General features: G+C 43.9%; 1 protein-coding gene across 1 annotated transcript in view; it reads left to right on the forward strand.

The window, feature by feature from the left end:
- Positions 1 to 18,542, forward strand: part of LOC126457397 (uncharacterized) — a 127,016-nt gene that overhangs the window by 61,150 nt on the left and 47,324 nt on the right. The window contains exon 2 of the mRNA XM_050093659.1: positions 10,521 to 10,611. Within this exon, the coding sequence (XP_049949616.1) occupies positions 10,534 to 10,611 (78 nt within the window). The 5' untranslated portion in view covers positions 10,521 to 10,533. The remainder of the gene's footprint in view (positions 1 to 10,520; positions 10,612 to 18,542) is intronic.

Raw genomic sequence — 18,542 nt, forward strand, 5'->3', positions numbered from 1 at the left:
CACGTAGTATCGATATCGATTTTTGATTGTGCTGCTAAATGTCAGACAAAACATTCAAGAGTTTCGGCTACCATCCAGATTAGTTATAGCCTACTTTTGATCCTGACACTGAACGTGACTTTCCTCTGACACCTTGAACCAACTAACAGATTCCCCCATAACTTCTTGCTAGTTCACAATTTGGACTAAATTACTATAGGATCATGTGTTTTAAGAAACCCAAGCTCCAAGTCAGTTTCACACAATTAGTGTAAATTTGGCCAAGTGATTACTTATTAACTTTCCGGTCAGTCCATGTAGTCTGGCGCCATTCGGTCATCGCACAGCGAAACGTTACATATTCAGCGCTTTGATACAACGTGCGTCAACAATGTGTGGTAAATAGAATCATAAATAAATAATAACCGAAGATACCGGGTAGTTGTAAATAATGTGACTGTGCAGTGCTGGCTGCATACATCGCAGGATGCTGGAACATCAAAAAAATGGTTCAAATGGCTCTGAGCACTGTGGGACTTAACTGCTGAGGTCATCAATCCCCTAGAACTTAGAACTACTTAAACCTGACCAACCTAAGGACATCACACACATCCATGCCCGAGGCAGGATTCGAACCTGCGGTCGCGCGGTTCCAGACTGTAGCGCCTAGAACCGATGAAACATCGTAAATATATTTATTAATTGGTGCGATCGCGGTATAGGCTGAAAAATGGTACTGTAAGCAGACAGAATGTGATGTTGGCTTAGGAAGAGGAGAAGAACGGTCAAACACTTGGTAATGGTGGTACTCGCGCGTTTACTAGGATATGATCGTAAGGTACAATATGTTTTCGATATAGTTTCCAGACTCAGCAACATGCTGCTTCCGTAAACAGCATGGTCGACAGTTACTCGCACCGATCCAGTGTAATCAGAGCGATATATCATTGTATGCTGTCCTTCACATTAAGAAGAGGCCAAACACATTCCTGCTAGTCACATTCTTTCTGATATCCCCATACACATGCGTTTGATTCAGGAGATCTATAAGGCCACAAATCTTGAAATTACCTAGTAATGATGCGGCCGGTACCGAAGGTTTCCCGAAGCAAATCTTTCACCTGGCTAGCGACTTGTGGTTTCGCCCCATCTTGCACGAAAATAGTGGTGTGGACGAAGTCGCGTTCTTGCAAAGCTGGTATCACGTGTCACACAGGGAGCTTCTCATAACGTGTAGGCATCACTGTACACCTAACAGGCTTGCGAGGTGTCATCTCCTCAGAAAAAAAAGAAAAAGAAATACGAACCGAGAATGATGGAGCTTGTGAAACCAGGCCACACATGGACATAAGCTGAGTGCATGATGGTTCCTGCACTACATGTGGCGGAATACAACCCTACCATGTTATCGATTTCCATGAGTGTCAATAGCACGGCGTTGTAGCATACTTTGGGGCTTAAATTGGTGCACATTCTGAAAACTGTAGGGATGCCAGTGTAAAAAGCGCCGCAAAATCTTTTGAACTGTTGACCAGGGAAGACAATTCCTTTAATACAGCTCGAGCACTTGTTGTAGAATTTGAGGCATGTACTGCACAGCTAGCTATAACTGGAGCAACTTCATCAACAAATATTTTGGAAATGAGCCGTCTCCATGCTGCATCTCCTAATTCACCTGTTTCTTCAAATATGTTGGTCACATTCTTCAGCCCATTTAATGACATGGGACCTCTTTGCTGCTGCTTCGTTCAGCGATAATCCCGTAATGTAGTGCTTATTGCTGCCGTTCTGATAAACCAACTTTACCAGCAATACGCGGTCTTTGTTCTCTATAGCCATTGCGTTTGGTACGCAAAGCTTCAACGTACTCATCCCTTTACTCCAACAGTCACTTCAGAAAAAAATCAAGACCCATCGCAAAGCCACAAGCAGCATTACCGGCGTCAAAACAGGAAACATTTCAAAATGTGACTGATTACAGCGCTATATTTTCACCTGACGGCGGAAAGTGGAACTATTATTTTTTAGCGTATTCCGCGCTGATCGCACTGATTAATGAACATAACTACAATGTTTCAGCGTCCTGCGATGTTTGCAGCTAGCACTGCAGCACTCCTAAAACCGTCAGTTTAATTATAAGCAACTAGTACAAATCTAAATCTTCATTCGCATTTGAAATAATCCTCATGGCAAGCGATACAGTTTTGCAACGTTTCTTTGTTTGCTGGAAACTGTCTCTGCTGAATTCTTCACCCAGTTCGAATAATGGTGGTAGAAGAAATTTTCATCCCCAGTATTTGCGTGACAAAGGTATGTCGGCGTAACGTTCCTGCAGTCCAGACTTTACTGTAACACCATGAGTTAAAATTTCAAACCTCTCCTCAATGTCGCATAGAGTGAGAGCATGTGGTACTGTAAATTCCAGACCTTTCTTCAGTGCCTCATAGAGCGAGGACATGTAATGCTGTTGGTAGCGATTCGTCCGACTTACAGGGGCGTTAACCTCGACGGCCCCATTGGTCCAATTCGAGAGGAGTGCGCTACATGCCAGCACCGGGTTTCACCCTTTCTATACTCTCATCATTGTACGACAGGAACATGACACCACACTGTAGACACATCCGCCACAGTGACCCACGATCACCAGATACGCTGAAGAGAGAACTCTCACATAACTAGAGGAAAAGGGCCGTTGTGCCCTGAGACAGAACACAGCTTACCAACTTGGCAGCTGAACCTCGCGAGTCTTCTAACCAACAATGCCACACAACATTTCCTTTCTTTCTTCTCCGTACACTTGTAAAATCATCTCATGATTCTCAGGTGCCGTTACTTGTTATTTGTATGACAATTTAATGCTTTTTCATTGTTCCTGAGACGTTTGTCAACAGCTTTCACATTCAGAATATCCGACTGATCGCAACGGACAATATACATCAAATTTACGTGTTTGATGCTCACTAACGCAATGCGATGTACCTGTTTACAAACTGAAACGATGCCCCGGGTACTCGTAGCGTAACGCCAAATCGGATTAGATACCGCGTTCAGAATCCATTTTCTTTTATGGTGCGACGATTCGGAGCAACCAAGTCTCGCGTCGCTTTGGCGTCTCTCCTGTCGGGTGATTAGAGATGCACCACGGAACAGGTTACGTTCAGTTACATTAGCGGAATGTCAAGGACGGGCCGAAGCAGACTGCCGTGCGGCTTGTGACACCGGTTCGCGGTACTAGAATAGCACTTTTGGTGATATGCGGCGCTCGGGGCAAATTAGTCGACGTACTGCTCCGCCAATTTACTCTGAACGTTCACTATCGGGCCTGGATTAATCCGCTGCACTACTACATTTATAAAATCGGCGTAAATAAAGGTTAGTAGCCTCGGTTTAGTTTAGCAGCCAGGGTTAAACTTTTCACTCCACCTAAGTCAGTAACTAAAAATCAAGGGCCGATGCCTTCGCTATTTGGTGCCTTAGCATCCGCAAATCAACCAATCAACCAACCAACTTAAAATTCTTTTAGGTACGTAGTTACTTTTAGAAAGATTCCACAGATTCGATCACTCGACAGATAGACGTACATCGCCAACAGTTGATACACCGCATCGAACTGTTTGCTTATAACTCGCGCGAACAGTCTCCACAAAAACAAAACAGAAACGCTATTCAAAGTCAGTTGGCTGGAACGTATACGAAAACATCTGAATTCATGTTTCGACGGAAACAAATAGAATCTACTGGCATCAGTAAGCCTGACCAAGTCCGTTACTTTTATCGATTACCACCTCCACGATTCGATACAGGTCTCTTTCTACCAACCATGTGCACACCCCTTATATACACACTCTTGCTTTAAAACACTGGACAATCGCACAGCACCGAATACCTGCACATGGGAAACGCATTTACCAACTCTCTCAGTGCCCTGTGCTGGAAGAAAAAGTGTGTTGATCACTAAATATCAGAACACAGGACTTTCTAATGCTCTCGAATCAAACACTTCGCATTCATGGGAAAGTCGCCGGCCACTGTGACCGAGCGGTTATGGGCGCTTCAGTCCGGAACCGCTCTGCTGCTACGGTCACAAGTTCGAATCCTGCCTCGGGGATGGCTGTGTGTGATGTCCTTAGGTTAGTTAGGTTTAAGTACACTACTGGCCATTAAAATTGCTACACCAAGAAGAAATACAGATGATAAATAGGTATTCATTGACAAATATATTATACTAGAACTGACGTGTGATTACTTTTTGACGCCATTTGGGTGCATAGATCTTGAGAAATCAATACCCAGAACAACCACCTCTGGCCGTAATAAAGGCCTTGATACGCCTGGGAATTGAGTCAAACACAGCTTGGATGGCGTGTCTAGGTACAGCTGCCCATGCAGCTTCAACACGATAGCACAGTTCATTAAGAGAAGTGACTGGCGTATTGTAACGAGCCAGTTGCTCGGCCATCGTTGAACAGACGTTTTCAATTGGTGAGAGATGCGGAGAATGTGCTGGTCAGGGCAGCAGTCGAACATTTTTCTGTATCCAGAAAGGCCCGTACAGGACCTGCAACATGCGGTCGTGCATTATCCTGTTGATTCGCAGGGATCGAATGAAGGGTAGAGCCACGGGTCGTAACACATCTGAAATGTAGCGTCCACTCTTCAAAGTGCCGTCAGTGCGAACAAGAGGTGAACGAGACGTGTAACCAAAGGCACCCCATACCATCACGCCGGGTGATACGCCAGTATGGCGATGACGAATAAACGCTTCCAATTTGCGTTCACCGCGATGTCACCAAACACGGATGCGACCATCGTGATGCTGTAAACAGAACCTGGATTCATCCGAAAAAATGACGTTTTCCCATTCGTGCACCCAGGTTCGTCGCTAAGTTCACCATCGCAGGCGCTCCTGTCTGTGATGCACCGTCAAGGGTAACCGCAGCCACGGTCTCCGAACTGATAGTCCGTGCTGCTGCAAACGTCGTCGAACTGTTAGTGCAGATGGTTGTTGTCTTGCAAATGTCCCCATCTGTTGAATCAGGGATCGGGACGTGACTTCACGATCCGTTACAGCCATGCGGATAAGATGCCTGTCATCTCGGCTGCTAGTGATACGAGGCCGTTGGGATCCAGCACGGCGTTCCTTATTACCCTCCTGAACCCTCCGATTCCATTTTCTGCTAACAGTCATTGGATCTCGACCAACGCGAGCAGCAATGTCACGATACGATAAACCGCAATCACGATAGGCTGCAATCCGACCTTTATCGAAGTCGGAAACGTGATGGTACGCATTTCTCCTCCTTACACGAGGCACAACAACAACTTTTCACCAGGCAACGCGGGTCAACTGCTGTTTGTGTACGAGAAATCGGTTGGAAACTTTCCTCATATCAGGACGTTATAGGTGTCGCCAGCGGCGCCAACGTTGTGTGAATGCTCTGAAAAGCTAATCATTTGGATATTACAGCATCTTCTTCCTGTCGGCTAAATTTCGTGTCTGTAGCACGTTGTGGTGTAGCAATTTTAATGGCCAGTAGTGTAGTTCTAAGTCTAGGGGACTGATGACCTCAGATGTTAAGTTATGGTTCAAATAGCTCTGAGCACTATGGGACTTAACATCTATGGTCGTCAGTCCCCTACAACTTAGAACTACTTAAACCTAACTAACCTAAGGACATCACACAACACCCAGCCATCACGAGGCAGAGAAAATCCCTGACCCCGCCGGGAATCGAACCCGGGAACCCGAGCGTGGGAAGCGAGAACGCTACCGCACGACCACGAGATGCGGACCAGATGTTAAGTCCACACAGTGCTTAGAGCCATTTGAACCATTTGAACCATGGGAAATTCAGTAGTTCTTATGCCAGCCTGGTAGTCCTTATCGCAACCTGTTTAATGGATTTGCAGGGAGGCGAACCTTTCATATGCTAGCAGAAACTGGCTTTGGCGTTCACAATGACCTCCGCGACCAGTAAACGTGTTGCCATTTCGGTATTGGCTCAGTTACCGACCTTTCTAGACGTATCTTGTACGTTGGGATCGGGACGTGTCAGAGACGGAGTGTCCGTCAGGTGCGCGGGCTGTGTTCACTTTCTTCGCGAGGGCGCCGTCGGCGCGGCGGTCACGGGCTCGGGCTGGGGTGGGGGCCGCTCAGTGGGTCAGCGGCGGCGGCGGGCGCGCGCGGCCTCGGCGGCGCCAGTCTGCGCGCGTCTTCCCAGCGGCCGCGGCACGCCGACACAGCTGACACCGGCCCAGCGCGCGCGCGCGATTCCGCGTGCGTCTCCAGTGCCCTCACGCAGCTCCGCTCAGCGCCCGCCGGACTGCCGCTCAGCCGCCGACGGACGCCAACGGAACTCGCATTACCAGGCAATGTTCTTTATTACTCGCGTGTTCGCGGTTGCAGTGCAGCCACGTGGACGTCGAGCCGTCTCTACGTCTCGGCCGTGCACTTGTGTGGACTATCAGGCCGTTACTGCAGCACCAGTGCTACATGTGAAAGATTCTGTGGCAGTCCTAATACGTGTTATAGTATTTCGAGCGTCGTCGCCTTCTAAGATCGTATTGCTTGTGGGAAGAAACACAGACACGTCAGTCGATAAGGGATCTACAAGTGAATTATGAAAGAGCATAGTAGCAGGTCAAAGACAAAAATAAATCACTCCGTCCTTTCGAAAATAATTTATCTGACCTATTTTGAGTGAAAATTTCCTTCTGTACGTCAGTCGGTGCCAGAACATCGAATTTGTTTTGAAAATTTTACAATTTGTTCTAGGCGTCAGTCGTTGGACTGTTTGTCTTCCATCTTCAAAAATGTTCAAATGGCTCTGAGCACTATGGGACTTAACTTCTGACGTCATCAGTCCCCTAGAACTTAGAACTACTTAAACCTAAGTGACCTAAGAACGCCACACACATCCATGCCCGAGGCAGGATTCGAACCTGCGACCGTAGCGGTCGCGCGGTTCCAGACTGTAGCGCCTAGAACCGCTCGGCCACCCCGGCCGGCTGTCTTCTATCTAATGCCATATTTTACTTCAGTAGATACTTATAACAGCAGACGTCCCCGAGAACTGTTTCACATGTTTGTGTCTACAAATTTCTTCTCAACTTCCTTTCAGTTTCACGTCAGCCATTACAGGTTGCCTTAGTACATTTACCACTATATGTTCCTCTCCTTACAATATCTACACCTTTCTTGCTGTGGGTAAGACAGTGGCCTTATTTCTGAAAAGGGACAAGAGTCAAATTACCAACTAGAGATCCAGATTTATGTTTCCTGTGACTACCATAAATTACGTCAGTCGAATGCTAGGACGTTTCCCTTGACTAATCAGAGTTCGTGCTTTTGTCTGTAATGATCTCAAAATCTAATGGACTCTCAGCTTCTTAGCCTTTTTACCCTTTCTACTGACGTTTATCGAAAAATCTGTTGCTTCTTCTGTTTTACAAAACAGCTCCTCATTTGACACGTTTACCTGGAGGCATAACTTCCTTTTTACTCATGTGTCAGAAAATGTTAGTTGTTTTCAAATTTCTTCTTCCACGATTTTACTGCTGTTGGCATTTCACAGCCATAAAATGATTTTCTTCGACAGATTCAAAAGTTCCTCGACATATCTGCGTCAAAAAAATTAATGTTATTTCAACATTTTCAGGTCCAATGCTTTCATTATAGCTGGAATACTAGGATTTTATGTGAAGCTGAGACATGTAGAGATGAACATTTCTGTGGCAAATTATAGCGTAGTTTTTCCAAGTATGAGATTGCTGATTATAATTCCGAACGTACTAACATTTTATTGCACTGGAGAAAACTTTCGAAGCTATTGTGATGTTTTCGACAAATACGTGTATGCTGAAATTAATCAGATCCCAGATTTTCGTCCTACAGTCTACCAGTGAGTGACTATGGCGACAACTTGCTTCATTAAACGAAACGCTGGCGATTATAACGGTGCTTAACTTTAAAGGGTTGACAAACTAATTTTACGCCTGATAACATGATGTTTGAAAATATCCGGATTTGGATTTCTACTTCCGTTTTGATGCAGCTGAAGAACCAAAAGGAGACTCGTTCTGCCTATATGGCAAGAGAGCATCAAATTCACGCTATAGAACAAGAGAAAAGTACTTGTAGACTGAATTTGTGAGACGTCTTCGGAAGTCTCATGTGGTACACCTCTACCTGGAAGAGCCAGGGTTTCGGTCTGAAGGCCACAGACCATTTGTTTTTATCCGTCATGAGAATTATGACGTAAAATTAACTGCTGTAAAGTAATGAGTGTGATACAAAAAATGCTAAAGATTTCGTTGTACAAATGTCTGGTAGATTATCCGAAACTGTCAGGGAAACATTACTAAGCTTCTGTTTCTTTTAGGACACAGCACCTGTCCGTTAACCACGCCGTTGAAAGTGTACTGCTCTCATTAATGTTTGGCAGATATGTGACCAATATCTCTTAGTGTTCATTAACTGAGCTAATCCTCAGAAAGTTTTCCAGTTTATAATCCGATTGACTACGTCAATGTAGCGAAGACAATAGAATTTCATCCGATATAAATCTGTATAGCTGAAAGCAAAACGGATGGAACTTGGAGACAAATTTCTGGTGCATTATATTCACATAGCATTAATTTACCATTAGGCTTCTCCAACTTGCTCCCAATGATGCCACTTGAGTTGCAGGCGTTCCAACTGCTCACTGTTACTGAAAGCAGATATGCATCTTGCTTACGGATACATATTCGTATACACTTATAATAACTGTGGTAGTAGGAAGAGAATACTTTTACTATGCACTGAGTAGACCTCAGAGTGTTTCACTCGCGGCTGCTTGACTTCTGCACAGCAAGTGGTGTATCCAACACTCTCCCTTACGATCACGTCGGAGATCGGGAGTGAAATCTCAAGATCCCTTCTCTCATAACTGAAATCGACTTACGAAAATCCTTAGTGACATGTGACTTAAACATTGAACTAAAACCTAAAATACATGTAGTTGGACTTGGTATCGGAATTATAGCGTGTGAAGATGTGTAGCGACATCAGCAAAGGCACATTCGTTCTTACTATGACACAACAGGTAAATGCAGTCTCAAACTACACCTATTTAAGAATGTTGTGGTAGCATAAACAGAGGATACTTGTTTAAACCCACAATACATCTTAAAAACTGCTTTTTTCCCAAAGTACAAGGTGGTATTACTCGCTAGTGTGCTTTGGTGCATAGGGGTGATTTTAATACCTGTCTACATCTATATCTACATTTATACTCCGCAAGCCACCCAACGGTGTGTGGCAGAGGGCACTTTACGTGCCACTGTCATTACCTCCCTTTCCTGTTCCAGTCGCGTATGGTTCGCGGGAAGAACGACTGCCGGAAAGCCTCCGTGCGCGCTCGAATCTCTCTAATTTTACATTCATGATCTCCTCGGGAGGTATAAGTAGGGGGAAGAAATATATTCGATACCTCATCCAGGAACGCACCCTCTCGAAACATGGACAGCAAGCTACATCGCGGTGCGTCTCTCTTGAGTTTGCTAAACATCTCCGTAACGCTTACCAAATAACCCTGTATTCTGTGTGTTAAGGAAGGAACGATCGAACGAATGAAAAGCAAGAGAGAAACAGTCCACTTAGTGGGAGCGGAGAAAGAGTCGTACTTTTAGATCGGGTGTGATTTCGATCCTCAAATCACAGTACTGATTTAGGTTCTCCACAGAAAGGCTAGAATGATTGTCCAATTAAAAGGTCCTCGACACATGTTCGGAAATACAGAAATGAGAAAACTACATATAGCTTCCAGAATGAGATTTTTCACTCTGCAGTGGAGTGTGCGCTGATATGAAACTTCCTGGCAGATTAAAACTGTGTGCCGGACTGAGACTCGAACTCGGGACTTTTGCCTTTCGCGGGCAAGTGCTCTACAAACATTTTTTTTTTTTTTTTTTTTTTTTGTAATCTCAATGTCATTTTGTTCGCTTTCGTTCGTTGCATCTGCTCGGGGCGGATGTCACAAGACATCCGTTTTAGTTCGTCGCTGATCCATTAACTTAGTTTTTTTTTTATTACAGAGGGCAGCTAACCCTCTGACCGAACACGCTGAGTTACCGTGCCGGCTAGCCGGACCGAGGCTCGAACTCGGGACATTTGTCTTTCGCGGGCAAGTGCTCTACCAACTGAGCTACCCAAGCACGAATCACGCCCCGTCCTCACAGCTTTCCTTCTGCCAGGAGACGAGATACTGGCAGAAGTAAAGCTGTGAGGACGGGGCGTGAGTCGTGCTTGGGTAGCTCAGTTGGGAGAGCACTTGCTCGCGAAAGGCAAAGGTCCCGAGTTCGAGTCTCGGTCCGGCTCACAGTTTTAATCTGCCAGGAAGTTTACATATAAGTTGTCGGAATGTCTTATGTCAGGTTGTACTGTGTTTCGCAGGATGTTATAAATCTAAGAATTTTTTCCCTGCTCGCTAAGCGCTAGATTTAGTGCATACGACTGCTGCAGAGCTGTAGTGTGACGGAGGTGTGCGTTGCTGTTTCAGCCCGTGACTGGCCATGGAGCGGACGCGGCGCCTCTCCCCGGCCCCGGCGTGCTGCCTGCTGCTCGCCCTCGCCCTCGCCCTGCTGCTACAGGTACGGCCGTCTTCGGGCTCTGTCCGCTGCACTAACCAACTCCACCGGCTGGCCCACCCTGCACACGTGGCACACCCTCACACTCCTGCAGGAATAGGATGGATCCGAAAAGCTTCCGCAACCTGCGGAACATTTCCCAAACTACACAGAAAAAGCTGCACTGCTCAACAGAGCATTGATCTAACACGATGAATGCGTCTTCAAAAACCCATCCAAATTACTACACAGATGACCGTTTCATCTAGTAAGTTTCAAGCTGTTACTATCAAGTAAACCTGTCATCAACCTGAAGAGTAGGCAACGGCCTTGCCGCAGTGGATACACCGGTTCCCGTGAGATCTCCGAAGTTAAGCGCTGTCGGGCGTGGCCGGCACTCGGATGGGTGACCATCCAGCCACCATGCGCTGTTGCCATTTTTCGGGGTGCACTCAGCCTCTTGATGAGTTACTCGACCGAATAGTAGCGGCTCCGGTCAAAGAAAACCACCATAACGACCGGGAGAGCGGTGCGCTGACCACACCCACCTCCTATCCGCATCCTGAAGTGAGGATGACACGGCGGTCGGGTGGTCCCGATGGGCCAGTTGTGGCCTGAAGACGGAGTGCAACCTGAAGAGTACTCTGACACCCAAAGTGCTCAAATGAACGCTTTCTATTGAGGACGGCATGTCCTTATACTCTGTCAATGTAAAAACCATTTCACTCAATCACTTGTAGTGGAACCTACCATTTTGTGTAAAGTTCATTCACACTACACCTTTTGTTCACACGAAGGAAGCACTGACAGAAGTATCGGTCACACTAAACTGCCAGCAATAAGCTTCTGTGCATACAAAAACCATTATTACAAACATTTTTCATCACCATCGCTTTTTCATAAGAGGTATAATAACACATTCGTAATGCCCAGGCTAAAAATTCTAAGGAAAACAAATCGGTCCTTAAAGACCAGCCGGAATTAAACGCTTATTAAAGACAGCACTTTTTTGGAGAGTTATCACCAATTCGTATTCCATTTCCTTTCTCGCTTCCTTGTGGAGTATTCGGAAAGCAAAAAATTGTTCTGGCTAGCTACACTTCTTAAAAGTCCCCTTACGTAACTCTGTAGGCCTAAATACCCTATGCTTTATGTTTTGGTTGGCGGGAGAGCCAACACCGTGTTACTAGAAGGAGGCCGAAAGGCATGCGCTTTAGCTCACGCAGGCTGGCGTGAGGTCTGGAACAGGACAAGGAAATTAGAATTTAGAAAAACGAACGTAGCTGGTGGAATACTTAAATTTAATCCGTTAATGAAGAACGTCGGTCTTGCCGGTACATGATTCACAATATCAATGGTAACTGATAACGGCGCCTTGCTAGGTCGTAGCAAATGACGTAGCTGAAGGCTATGTTAAACTATCGTCTCGGCAGATGAGAGCGTATTTTGTCAGTGAACCATCGCTAGCAAAGTCGGTTGTACAACTGAGGCGAGTGCTAGGAAGTCTCTCTAGACCTGCCGTGTGGCGGCGCTCGGTCTGCAATCCCTGATAGTGGCGACACGCGGGTCCGACGTATACTAACGGACCGCGGCCGATTTAAAGGCTACCACCTAGCAAGTGTGGTGTCTGGCGGTGACACCACACGTTAGCGCATCACACATGATAGATTTTACAGAATATTTCAACCGCTGACAGTGCCTGAGTTACCTTACTAAAGCCTCCTTTCTTCCTTCCTATAATGATAAAGATTTATCGCAGAAAGATTCCTATTTAAAAAAAAAAGTGTAAAATCTTATGGGGCTTAACTGCTAAGGTCATCAGTCCCTAAGCTTACACACTACTTAACCTAAATCGTCCTAAGGACAAACACACACACCCATGCCCGAGGGAGGACTCGAACCTCCGACGGGATCAGCCGCACAGTCCATGACTGCAGCGCCTTAGACCGCTAGGATTCCTATTACATCTCGTTGCCCCTTGTGCAGTATGTAGCTTGCTTTCCTGCATTCTCCACACGCTTTCTACCTCTGTCTCTCTTCCTTACTAACCCTTTCTTCAACACTGTCTTCTGATGGTACTTTGGTTTTTGAGAATTTTTTGGAGATGTTTAGTATTTTAGGTTTCTTTTCATATCATGCTTGTAGCTAGCATACGGGCTTCATGCTTTTTTATATATGCCTTTACATTTTACAAGTACTTTATAAGCTAGGTTCCTTAGCTATATATTCCATCCGCGTGCATCAAATCATCTTTATCAAATTTGAAACTACCCGATGTCATTCTTATGGTCAGTCATGGTGCAGGAAATCTACTGGAACTGTAGCTACGGACGATAAAAAGTGAGCAGTCACGTCGCCCTGAAAATCTTCCTCCTCTCTGTAGGGCACAGAAATGATCGTTCCACATGAAGTAAGGCGTTGGAGATGAAGACTAGGTTGGGGAATCAGTCCTAATGTTGTTAAATAACCATTATGGCATTCGTTGAAGTTACCCTTATAAAACCTAAACTGCAGTAAGTCGACGGGAATTTAAACCTTTCCCATTCGGACTGCTCGTCCTGCACCCTAGTCATTGTGCCATCTCATTTGGTTTTAAGGGATGCTGAAGAAGAAGAAATTATATTCGGAATATTGGTATGGACACTCCTCATCCAAAAATTATAACACAAAATACTTGCACACGGCCAGCACGAAATGATACTTCAGTTTAAGCGACCAGTAACAGACTATACTTAAATTTAGAAATACCGATGAAACTTCTGCTTCTGGTTTCGATGTAGGCATTGCTATGAATTCATCTCCATCCGTTCTAAGAACTCTGACTTAGTTTGGACAGCATCACAACTTTTAATAATCCTTGCAAGAAATTAGTCTTAAACGCAAGTGGTATCTTTTAATCAGGCTTTTTACACGTTTCGCATGGCGTACAGGTCGAACTCAGTCAGATCAAGTGAATGCGCTGTCCAGCGAACAGTGCTTGATAACCAACCTTCAAGGAAGTTCTGAGTACTAAACTCACGAACACTGTAGAGTGTAGATCGAATTACGTGCTATACCGTTCCGTGCTCAGTCCTTACTGAAAATAAACACTGATAAATAGACTCAATGATGCTTAATTACACCAGACAATTGTTTTCTGCCTTGACATGTCAGCACGTAACGCTAATAATCCACGTTTTGTTTGTGAGTTCTGGCTGAGCTCCGCGGTCGCCCGGCAACTTCTTAACTTTTGACATGGGAATTTCAAGAATGATGTGTCTTATCTCTTCCTGACACTTTCGAATTCTGTACGACAGTTTCTCACAGTGATGGAAACTCCCTCCACAGAGATTCTCACTACGAGCCTAAGACTATGTAACCAGAAATATTCAATACTGCCTCCCATCGCCCACGAGACTCATCTTCTGATATAACAGAAAGCTTTAGACAAAACCTCAGTTAACTTGTACGTAAGTTCCCCAGTCATACTGTAACCATCGATGGAGACTTCGATCATCCAACAATTAATTGGTAAAATTATGGTTTTCTTAGTGGTTGGCGTGATGAGACATCTTGTGAAACTTTACTAAATGCCTTGTCTGAAAGCTATCTAGAAGAGATAGGAACGCCACTCATGATGGAAATGGATTAGATCTAATGGCAACAAATAGACCTCAACTCACAGAGGATGTACAAATTGAAACTAGTATCAGGACCATGACATGGTTGTGGCAACCATCGGTACGAAAGCACGAAAGACAACTAAAACCAAACAGAAAGATAAATGTATACATCTTCAGTGAACTAGATAAAAAATCAGTAGAGTCATATCTCAATGGTTCAAAATGGTTCAAATGGCTCTGAGCACTATGGGACTTAACATCTGTGGTCATCAGTCCCCTAGAACTTAGAACTACTTAAACCTAACTAACCTAAGGACATCACAAACATCCATGCCCGAAGCAGGATTCGAACCTGCGACCGTTCATATCTCAATGAGGAAATTGAAACTTTCAGCACAGGGCAGGAGATTCGTGGAGGAACTCTGGCTCAGGTTTGAAAGAATAGTTGACCATATACTGGATAGACCTGTATCCAATAGGAAAGTTCATAATCAGAGGGAACCTCAATGATATACAGTCGCGTCGCTGTACATAAACCTCTAAAGATTACTGCATAATAGGTGTAAAAGACAGCATAGACTATAGATAGAGAAATGCTGGATGAAACGCATTTCGCTGTCAAGACAGCAATGCGTGATGTCTTCAGTGACAACCGTAGCAGAACATTGTCAAGTAATCTTTCACAGAACGCAAAGAAATTCTGGTCGTATGTGAAGGCTGTTAATGGCACCAAAGTTAATGTCCAGTCCCTAGTGCATGAGACAGAAACAAAATTGTGGGTAGCAAAGCAAAAGATGAAATGCTTAACAAAGTTTTCAAATGTTCCTTTACAAAGGAAAACCCAGTAGAAATCCCCCAATTTAATCCTCGTACCATTGAAAAGATGAATGAAATACGAATTGGTGTCAGTAGTGTTGAGAAACATCTGAAATCGTCAAAACTGAATAAAGCTCCAGAGCCCGATGGAATCCTTGTCAGATTCTATACTGAATTTGCGGCTGAGTTAGCCCCTCTTTTAACTATAATCTATCGAAGATTCCTCGAACAAAACACCGTCCTCAGTTCTTGGAAAAAGGTGCAGGTCACACCCGCGTACAAGAAGGGTAGTAGAAGTGACCCATAAAACTACCATCCAATATCCTTGAAATCGATTTGTTGTAGAATCTTAGAACATACTCTGAGCTCAAATACAATGAAGTACGTTGAACAGAATGACCTTCTCATTGCCAACCAGCATGGATTTCGAACACATCGATCATGTGAAACACAACTCGTACTTTTCTCAAATGATATACTCAAAGCTTTGGATCAAGGGAGACAGATGTTGTAATTCCTGATTTCCGGAAAGTATTTGACTCAGTAGCACACCTACGCTTATTCTCAAAAGTACGATCGTATGGGGTATCAAGTGAAATTTGTGACTGGAGTAAGAACGTTTTGGTAGGGAGGATGCAACATGTTATGTTGGATGGACAGTCATAGTTACATGTAAAAGTAACTTCGGGTGTGCCCCAGTGAAGTGTGTTGGAGCCCTTTCCGTTCGTGTTGTAGATTGGTGACTTTGCATACAATACAAAAAGTAAAATCAGGCTTTTTGCAGATGATGCAGTTATCTGTAATTAAGTCATATCGGAAAGAAACTGCGTAAATATTCAGCCAATCTTGATAAGATTTCAAAGTGGTGCAGAGACTGGCAACTATCTATAAATGTTCAGAAATGAAAAATTTTGCACTTCACAAAAAGGAAAACAAAGTAGTATCCTATGACTATAATATCAACCAGTCACTGTTGGAATCGGTCAACTCATACAAATATCTGGGTGTAGATCTTTGTAACAATAAGAAATGGAATAATCACATCGGTTTAGTCGTGGTTAAATCAGGGGTTATTAGTAGAGTACTGGGGAAATGCAATAAGTCTACAAAAAAGATTGCTTACTAATCACTCGTGCGACCGGTTCAAGAATATTGCTCAAGTGTGTGGGACCCGTACTAGGTAGATGTAACAGGGGATATTGAATGTATACAGAGAAGGGCAGCACAAATGATCACATGTTTGTTTAATCCATGGGAGTGTCTTAGAGATAGTGAAGGAACTGAACTGGAAGACTCTTGGAGATATATGTAAATATCCCCAGAAAATCTATTACCAAAGTTTCAAGAAACGGCTTTAAATGATTACTCTAGCACTATCCTAGAACCCCCTATGTATCGCTCAAGTAGGGATCATGAGGATAAGATTAGGATAATTACTATACGGATAGGGGAATTCAATCAATCATTCTTCCCGCGCTCCATAAGCGAATGGAAAAGGAAGAAACCTTAATAACCGGTATATTGTTACGTATCCTCTGCCGTGCACCTCACGGTGGTTTGCAGAGTGTACATGTAGATGTAGATGGAGAATATTTTCTGTGAGAAGGCTTCAGTTGCGCGCAAACGGAGCACCAGAAAGAAATATTTTTCCATTATTTTTCCACCTTTCTTGAAATTTCACAGTGACAGTTAAACCGTAAACTTAAATTATCATTTATAACATGAACGAGCCAGAAATCGTAACCACTCTGTGGTATAATAATATGCCTTTAAGTTCGAGAAAAAGAGAAAATAATCATTACTCTATTATGTCACAATTTAAACCAAAAATTCGCCAGCTACGTCACTCAACTCTGTATCAATGCTGCACAAAATTTACTCTGACTCCCATTCTCTGTAACAGACTGCTTCAGTAGTGTTTAGAAGGTACAGATACTCGCAGAGATATTTTTGTAGCGTTGATTAATTCGTCCTACATTACATCCAACTCTAAAAATCGACCCTTGGATTCCAACCGATGGTGAATTATCATCAGTGACACACGTTTTGCCTCCTCCTTCTCCTTATCTATTTGTTCCCACTCTGGAGGATTAGTCAGAATATATACATGTAAAAGTGGAATTTAAAAAAAAGGATTAGACCAGTAGAAAGGACGCACATAGTGTAGTAACGAATTCAGTCTAAGTATTAAGTAACTACAAAAGTGTGATTCATATGATGGTGAGTTCTGGCGTTACGATGCCTGTGTTGAATGATCTCCATAATGGTTCCCTTAACGCTATGCTGAAATTTGCAGATTGGGAGGTAAGGGGTCTGGTAGCCGATTCAGACGAGTATATGTGTATCTCGAAAAAAACATACTCACGAATCTACATATATACTCTACAATACGCTCTGCACTGCATTTCATGCTATATTTCCCTCCGTAGCGTCTCTAAGAGTTTCTTCCCGATCCATTTGTGTACTGAGCCCGGGAAGAATGACTACTTACTGTCAGAGCCGTGATTAATCTCGTCTTATCTTTGCCGTCTCTAGGGCCCCTATGAGCCCCTAGTATACTTCTAGATCTTTCCTTTAATACTGACTCTTGATACTGTAGGTAGGTTTTCACGGGCATAGTTGACACCTGTCTTCACCCGTCCGTCGGTTCATCCGTTATGCTACCTCGTAGGTTAAGCAAACCTTTTACCATTCGTTCTGCCCTTCTTTGTACACGTTCAGTATTCCCTCTTAGTCCTTTCTGGTAGTAACTGACGGGAAGTCATCTAGTGAAACCGAAATAAATGTAGGCTCCATGCAAGCGTTATAGACACTCTGGTGGTGTTATGCAATTTGTGAGATAGTGTGAGCAGCCCTCTCGGATTATTTGCAAATGATGCTGTCTTTTACCGTCTACTGAAGTCATCAGAAGATAAGGCCGAATTATAAAATGATTTAGTCCAGATATTTGTATAGTGCGAATAGTGGCAGTTAATCCTGAACAATAAAATGTGTGACGCGCTCCATATGAGTCCTAAAAAATCCGGTAAATTTCATTTACACGATTAGTCACACAAATTTAAATACTGTCGATTCAGCAAAATACCTGGCGATTAAAATTAAGAACTAAAACTGAAGCCATCACACAGAAAATGTTGATGGGAAGGTGAATCAAAGACTGTGTTTTATTGGTAGAAGAGGAGGTGCAACAATTCTACTAAAGAGATTACCTACACTACGTTAACCAGTGCTCTTCTGGCGTACTGTTGTGCAGTATGGAATCTTTACCACACAGTACTCACAGAACTCACTGAGAAAGATAAAAGAGGGGCAGCTAGAGGACAGAGAGTTACAGAAATTACAAGCAAGCTCGTTGCAGCATATTTTTCACGAAATTTCAATCCGCAACTTTATCCCTCGACTGTCAAAAAGTTTTTGAGTCCCATCTACAGTTAGTTACATGTTCCAAGGCTCATTAGAACGATTTTTTTTATCGAAATGATATGTAATGGGTTGGTTTACAGAACACGAATACATGATTATTTTTAACATTAATGA

This window comes from Schistocerca serialis, chromosome 1 (assembly GCF_023864345.2).
Source record: "Schistocerca serialis cubense isolate TAMUIC-IGC-003099 chromosome 1, iqSchSeri2.2, whole genome shotgun sequence".
NCBI classification, from domain to species: domain Eukaryota; kingdom Metazoa; phylum Arthropoda; class Insecta; order Orthoptera; family Acrididae; genus Schistocerca; species Schistocerca serialis.